This window comes from Nelumbo nucifera, chromosome 4 (genome assembly GCF_055504915.1).
Source record: "Nelumbo nucifera cultivar China Antique chromosome 4, China Antique-T2T, whole genome shotgun sequence".
Taxonomy (NCBI): Eukaryota; Viridiplantae; Streptophyta; class Magnoliopsida; order Proteales; family Nelumbonaceae; genus Nelumbo; species Nelumbo nucifera.
Genome location: NC_142652.1, coordinates 86,845,705 through 86,854,140, shown reverse-complemented (window position 1 = coordinate 86,854,140; position 8,436 = coordinate 86,845,705). Strand labels below are relative to the sequence as shown.

Sequence of the window (8,436 nt, the reverse complement as noted above, 5' to 3'; positions counted from 1 at the left end):
TTGGATAATAGAAAAGAGGACCTTGCAGTATAAAGATGTACATAAATAATATACATTCCCCTGTTTGCTTATAATTCAAAAGAATCAGAGCTTTTTATCTTTACAAAAGTAATCACTAAACAGGTCCCCAATTTCAGGAACCAGCCAATATAAAGCAACAAATGAAATGATTTTGGCATACCAAAGGTGGAAAAGACACTCTTGGGACTTGAATCGATCACTTGGCATCAGACCATCCATTTCACATGGCAATTTCCACAGACCACAGTGGTGGGGCTTTCTTCTACTTCAACATCAGAACGTCAATGATCCCTCTCGAAGGTATACGGTTGATAGCCAACAGGAGTAGACAAGGGACCTGAGCCACTACTGCTCATGGATCTCTCAATGTCGTCAATTTCAGCTACAAGAGAAATGGGGCGTTCTGGGATGGAGGGAACCGGCAGGTCAGTTTCCAGTATCTTCACAATCTGATCCATCGTTGGCCTGGCATATAACTGGGGATGAGAACACAGAACAGCTAGCAGTACATACTTCTCTATGATTTCCGGTGAGCCCATCTCAGGCATACCTTCTTCAATAACATCCAGTGCTCTCCCTTTCCTGACCAACGACCAAGCCCAATCCGTCACAAGGGATGTCTGCCGGTCAGCAGTAGAAACAAGAGCCTTCTTCCCACTCAAAAGCTCAAGAAGCACAACCCCAAAACTGTAAACATCACTTCTCTCTGTTAACTGCCCATAGAGAGCATACTCAGGGGCGACATAACCCAGAGTTCCAGCCACCCTGGTGCTCAGGTGAGTCATGCCGTCCGGTGCAAACTTTGCCAGGCCAAAATCAGCCACTTTGGGCTCAAACCTCTCGTCCAGAAGTATATTACTAGCCTTGATATCCCGGTGGATGATGGCCGGCTGTGCCCCGTAGTGCAAGTAAGCCAACCCCCTTGCCGTGCCAAGAGCAATCTTCTGACGGATAGGCCAACTGAGCTTCTTTTCCACTGATCCGAACAGATGGTCGTGGAGGCTTCCATTGCACATCAGGTCGCACACAATTATCCTCTGGTGGCCCTCCAAGGTGGTGGTGGCGGTGCAGTAACCTCTCAAAGCAACAAGGTTGACATGCCTAACACTCGCAATCACCTCCACCTCATGAGAGAAATTTGCATCCCCAGCAGCAGAGCAGTTCTTAAATCTCTTCACTGCGACCTCCGTCCCATCCGGCAGAATACCCTTGTAGACATTCCCGTAGCCTCCTTTACCGATTATATTATCCCTAGAGAAATTCCGGGTAGCCTTTTTGATTTCCTCAAATGTAAACTTAATCAGGGTCGTGCTCCCACTCATCGACTCCAACCCCGAGAAGGAACTCGTCTGAGCTCTAAGCAGCTTCCGCTTCTTTTCCCTCCTCCGCCTCTTGCGCCTTCTCCAAAGGAGATAGAACCCTAATATTGCCCCCAGCAAGCCAACTCCGCCGCCGATCACAACCCCACAAATCAGACTCTTGCGTCTCTTGCTGCTGCTTGAAGCCGCCGCCGCAGAGAAATCAATGGAGAACAAGCAAATAGCGGTACCTCGGTTGGTGGGTCCAAGCTGGTTAACGATGGCAGCAACATAGATGAAGGGGTAGGCGGTACAGTCAGAGACATTCCCAACTTCAGGCCCAGGTAGGTAAGAAGCCTGGAGCCTTGATAAGCTCGTCGTGCAGGAAGCACAGGGAGCGCTGTTCTCGAGCGGCTGATTGCACCAGCGCTGGAGGTCCTGCAAAGTGGAATTGGGAACAAGGGCTTCGAATTGGGAGCGAGACGTGATGTTCATACAACCCTCAGAAAGCCAGCTGGTCTGGAAGCCGCAAGCGGATCGGATGTCGAAATTAGGAATGAAATCATTAACCAAGGACTGGAAGGCATCCCAACAAGGTGCAGAAGCATTCAAGGGAGGGAGGAAGAGCCCAGTAGTCTGGAGATAGACGGATTGAACCAGATGAATCCCTTGGAGTATGTATCGACATTGAGTGGATGTATCGAGAAGCGGAGGTCGCTTGGAGCGTTGGACGAGATTCCGGAGAACATCGAAGTTCAAGGGGCATGAAGCGTCGGCGAGACTTCTTTCTGGGACACGACCGCCCAAAACGAGAGAAGAGTCGAGACCCGAAAACCCCAGAGCTAGAGCCAGAAAGAAGAAGATGGAGGAGAGGAGGGACATTGAGAGAGGTCTAGGGTTTCACGGAACTCTCCAACTGCAGTCTGCAAGTTTGCATCTTCGTTACTTTCCATCGATTGACAGGCAAGCACTACTATCAAAATTTGAGTTTGACTTTTTTTCTTGTTTTGGTGACGAGAGTATTTGGCCATTTGGGAATTGGGATCAATCTCTGACGTTGGTTCACGGGGCCAGTCGGCCCAGTCTGAGTCCCCATCCTTGACGACTCCAGCAGCCGCTTTGACACTGTAAACTGTAAAATCAGGGGCAGCTTCTGGGAATTACGGAACTTTCTTTTTTTTAAACCCCTAACCCCTTTTTTTATCAGAACTATAGGGATCCGTGCGATACACGGAAAAACTCAATACCTATTTGTTGGTAAAAATGATCAAAAGGATATATTAAGTATCGGTTGGATAAATTTCTAAAGATATATATATATATATATTAAATTATTGATTTTTTAAATATATTAAATAATTTATTTTCTTTTTTAAATATATTATTTATAAAATTACACTAATATTTTTTATTTTTCAATATAAGTTAATTAATAATTTCTTTTTCTAAAATTTTCCAATATTATACTAATTTATATTAATAACAGAAATAATTTGTGTAATTATTGGTTCAAATTAACGCTTTCCTTTACCAATACTAATTTATCTTTAATAATTTAAAATGAAAATCACACAATTTTTAAATAATTTTCCAAAATATATCAAATGTAATAAAAATTCCCAAATTTCTAAAATATTCCAATAATTTTCAATAATTATTTACTACATTTTAAAGAAATTTTCCAAAATTACATTAATATATTTTTTTATTTTCTTCTTCAAAATTTTCCAAAATTATGATATTTTGTTTGCCAATTTGCAAACTCCACCAACTCTTTCCTAGAGCTATAATTGTTGAATTTATTTTTCAATTTTATAATTTTTAATCAATTTTAAATGACATTTATAAAGAAATTTTTGGTTGAAAATTTTGTATATATTCATTGATTTCTAGTAATTTTTCTGGAAAAATAACACAATTTAATTGTTAGTGTAATAAAATTAATTTTAAGAAATTGTAACTATAGTAAAACATTTATTATAATGACTACTCTATTTAATTACTACAAGAAAATTCCAATAATAATTATTTTGAAAAACTAATTAATTTAATTATTGGAATTACTGTAATTACAGTATTTTGAAAATAACAAATTTTATTATAATAAATAATGTAACTTAATAATAATTATTATTATTATACTAATAATAAAATTACATTAATAAATTTCTGAAAATGTAATAAGATGGAAATATATTTTAATGACAGGCGTATAAATGGAAGAATGAAATCAGGGTCCTTTGAGATAACATTTAGCCATTCTTATTTTTATTAATGGGTAAGACAATCGCATCAATGAATGATGAATGATGAATGATGAATGATGGTGTGGCTTAAAAGATGAAAAATCATTTTTGATTCAAACATCCATTCAAAAACAACTTGGTGGATCATTCTCATCTAGGTTCATTTTTGGCCTTACTCCTTTTTTCTAATAACCCATGAGCTATGGTGGGACAGGTTGTGCAAGGTCCCAACTCCCAACCCCAATTCAACCTAAAATTCACAGTTTTCAACCCTAACCCAAACACCGATCCAACAACTTTTTCAATTAGGATTTTGACTATCCTAACGACCCAAATTGAAATTGGCAAATTGCTCTAGTCTGAACTTAAAAACAGTTTGGTTTGGTCTGAAAATTTTAGAAATCAAATTAAACCATAAATAGAATTACTGTTAAGGTTTTAAAAGGTTAAAGGTATAATGGCCCAAAAAGTTGAAGCATAAGCCTAAAAGATTAAGGAAAAAGTTAATTAAAGTTTATAAATTGATGAAAATAATATATAATATATCTAATTAAAAACTTATAAGCAATAAGTTTGGGCACTTAAACATAAAAATAAAATAATAATAATATGCATTTTTTGAAAGCTTTAACTGATAATGACTTGACGAATTGCTTTCCAAAAGAATAGGAAAACATAAATATATTCATTAGCAATCACAAGATATAGTATAGTGAACGAACTAAAAAGATTTGTTTTCTAAGGGGCTGGCCCAAGTTCAAAACATCAACATTGCATATGGTATTAGGAAGCTTGGATAAAAATATAAATACACTTAATGGATATGGATAAGTTCCTGGCTTTATTAGATGGCATCCAGCTTGTGTTTTGATCATGGTTTCCACAGCATTAAAGTTGAAAGTGATAATTTAATTTTAATTGGCATCATGAAAGGTACAATCACCCCCTTGGTTTGTTTATTGTATAATGAAGAGAATCCAACGCTTGATTACCCAAATGGACATTTCTTTCTCTCACACCTTGTCGTTGTACTAAGCGGAATTCCAATCTGAATTGAAAATCCGATTTTGAATTCGATTTGATATCTAACGGATATTGAAAATTAATATTCGAATTTAAATTCGATTATATATTCGAATATTTGATTCGATTTGAATTCGACTAATTAATTATTTTAGGTAATTAATAAATACATAAAATAAATATTTTATTTATATAAAGTATATAAATTATTTATATAATTTAAATATTTTATATATTATATATAAGAATTAAATAATCGACTGAATTCGGATATTTATCTAATTGAATCAAATCATATCCAAATTTGGATCTGATTAACTATTTGATATGAATAGGATATCCAAATTTGACTGATTAGATATTCAAATTATCTGAATTCGATTCAATTGTGCCAAATTTCAAATTCAAAATCAGATTTTCCAATACCATTGATACCCCTACCCAAGACCTTTTGACAACTATTCATGAGGATATTATTAACATTTTGTCACTTTGCATTGATTATTGATTTTTTTTTTCTTTTTTTCATTGTGTAGTGGAGGGTTTGAGAGAGTTGGGGAGAGATCTTTGTATCTATGTCTAGGGTAAGGTGGGCTATGTCCTCCCTTGTTTCCTGTGATTTTTGAGATTATTTAATAAAATTTTATGTGGGTGCCCCTCCACCTGGAATAAATTTTGGAGTTAAAAAAATACGTATACATTTGAGTATAATAGTGAAATTCTTACAAATCACATAAATACATCAATAACACTAAATTTAATGTTGAAATAATTGAATAAAATATAATCACATAATAAATGCATATTTTAATAATTGATATAAAGAAATACATTACAGTCAATAATATCAGGAATTTAGAACACGCAGATATCATGCATAAACTTTACTAGTAATACATCAAACAATATTTGAGCTTACTATCTATGATAGATCAATCTTATAGTTCTCATCTCTCTATGAAAAACTGTGAGATCAAGGGGAAGATAAAACGATTGCATTATTTGAATACCATCACATCATATTTAGGGAAATTCTTAGAAATCCCACAAATAAATGTGTATTTTAAAAATTTATATTGAGAAGGAGAAGGATGGAGGAAGGCAGCTATGCGGTTTATAGTCACCTTTCTGGTTTCAGGGAAGTTTCCTCTACTTTGCTCATGTTTTTTGTTTCCTGTATTTCATACATAGATTTCCTTTAGGGGCTAGTAGTTGTTGTGTTGCTTTAAGGTGTTGTAGCTGTAGTTTTAGTTTTGTGTTCTTGGTTAGGTTGTTTAGTGGAGCAGAGGTAAGCTTAGACACCTTTTATGTGGTTTAGCATTTGGTTATCCTGTTTTGGATCATTGTTACTTCTTTGTAGTGGTTTCCTCAGGTCTTCATTCCCTTCTACTATCGATCAATCTGAATTCTTTGATATTTTGTCCTCTTTAGTTGCAGTTGTTTCTCTTCTGGGAAGTATGGGTGTATCCAAAATTTAGTTGAGAAGCAAAGACTCAACTCCATGACTAAGGGAGTGGCGGTGGTTAAACCTTTGGCAAATGAAGTGCCCTCTACAAAACTCAAATGGTGATATCCACTTGAGATACCCACTACCCAAGGGGGGAGTCTAGAGCCATATCAAAGTATTCTGTGAAAATATTTGTGACCACCTTTGCATCAACTATGGATGGAGAGGCCATAAATTAAATAAATACTGTGAGTGCTCAAAAAAATAAAAGAAACAAGCCAGATGATGGTTGCAGGACTCTAGTTCAAGGTAGAACGAGGCTCCATCCCCCCAAGATGAATGATGAATGATGAATGCTATCAGAATGGGAGTCTTCGAAGAAAAAAAAAAAAAAGAAAAAGAAAGAAAGACCTTGGAGGAAAGACCAATGGACCCAGGCCAAAATGTTTAGAGTGAAATTGGATAGAGGCGTTGAAGATGAGATTTATCAACACCAATCATGCAACTACAGGACTGACTAAAATCAAGCCTGCCCAAGCTAGATGGATCTAGAAATACAAAGCATCGGAATCAAAACAAAATGGCAAACATGCTTATAGCAACTTGTCGGGTATGTTAACTGATAATTCCATTTTACAGGGTATGGAGGAAAACCAAGGAAATAATATCCTGTAAAGTGATGGAAGAGATTTCAACAAGGAGGTTGAAGAAGGAAAAGACGATGAAATGGCAGACAAGTGGAATGATCAACAAGGTGAAGGGGTTAACATGCTCGATGATCAGGAAGGAAAAGAATTGATGGATATAATTAAATGATATCAATGATGAAATTGCAAAAATTATATTGAAGAGGATGCAGATAGTTAGAATGTGAGGGGGGCAGGCAGACCTTGCCTCCAACAACAGGTTATGGATCTCATCAAGACCCATAAGTTAGGTGTTTGTTTTCTAATGGAAACGAGAGTTAAGCTTGAAAGAGCTAGGAAAATTGCTAAATCTCTATGTTTTGATAACTTTTGGATAGTTGATTTTATAGGATCATTTGGAAGTTTATGGATATTATGGAACAAACACATATGTAACCTGTTAGGTAGTGTATGCCCTTAGCTCCAATCATATTGATGTACAGATACATTTATGAATAAAAGTACATTATTGTTTCATGTTGATATTGGTATGTTTCTGTGCACTTATCCCTTAAACTGGACACTTATGTGACTCGTGTTAGTTTAGGATGTTCTCAGCCGTTGGGTAGATTTGAGGAGTTTATCCTGTCAAGACTGACACTGATGTGCTACCAAAGAAGTTGGGGCAGCTTGTCTCAGCTGCTAGGGTTAGACCCAAAGCACACGTAGTGTGTGTTTAGATGAAACACTAAACACAAACCATTTTCCAGTTATGCCTTGGACCTTAGAGATTGATGGGAAAAACTTGTAAGTTACACATAACCCCTAGACTTGATTATGGTACTACATTAGGTGTTGGATTGGGATGTCTTTGATATACCAATCAATAATATCCATTTAGGGTCAAAACCTGGGTATGTTGAGGTAATATGAGAATTCACTTTAGTGGGTGATTATAGTGATAGGATTAACCCATTTGTCGAACAAAGTGAATGATAGGGCTTACATTCTCTCTAATGGAAACCTAAACTACCGACAATGGATTTCAATTGTGTTTGAGATTTGGTTTTGCAAAATACATTTATATTAATGTTTTATGAGAAATGTTTACAAAAGGTTTTGATTCTCTGTATCCATTCGAGCAGAGAGTGTGACACTGTACCTTTTAGCTAGGGGAGATGTCCTTCCTTGTCGGGCAGTGTTGTGATCATTATGAGCCAAGAGGTTAAATGTAAGAAACCATTATAGGGTTGATTACCTAATGGGTTTCATAGGATGGCTTATCCTTAGGTCTTCATAGGATGGTTGAATTCAATGGTCATTTAAGTGTAAATATTGGGCCTATATTGAGCTCATAGTGATGTACTCAGGGGTTTACTGCGTTTAGTAGTGAACTCAGCCAAACTTTTTCACAAAGACTGGGTCGAACCCATGTGGACTTATGTGAGGTCCCATGCCATACAAATTAGGCCTAAGTTGACCGTGCAACATCTTAAGTTGTGAGTCTTTGAAGCAAATGGGCCTAAGGCCCATAATTAGTAAGATTAAGTAAGTTGTCATGTACTCTAGATCAAATTTGGGTTTGGAAATGAGTATGGAGCATCCATCCTCTTAAGAGAATAAGGCTTATCTCTTAATAGAGTCCAGATCCAATTTAGATTTGGATATAATCACTTAATTTGATTAGGAGAAGTGCTCCATAAAGAGATAAAAAGAAGAAAAGGGCAAACCAGACTAAAACACCACTCTTTCTTGTTCTTTCTTTTTCTCTTTTG

The 8,436-nt window shown here is 36.4% G+C and overlaps 1 protein-coding gene across 1 annotated transcript; it reads right to left on the bottom strand.

The window, feature by feature from the left end:
- RKF3 (receptor-like kinase in in flowers 3) lies at positions 1-4,932 on the bottom strand. Its single transcript, XM_010280941.3, has one exon. It carries the CDS (start codon positions 2,199-2,201, stop codon positions 303-305), a length of 1,899 nt encoding a protein of 632 aa, XP_010279243.1. The 5' UTR covers positions 2,202-4,932; the 3' UTR covers positions 1-302.
- Between the last annotated feature and the right edge of the window lie 3,504 nt (positions 4,933-8,436).

Coding starts and splice junctions, on each gene's coding strand:
- RKF3 (XM_010280941.3), bottom strand. CDS start 2,201: ATGTCCCTCCTCTCCTCCATCTTCTTCTTTCTGGCTCTAGCTCTGGGG.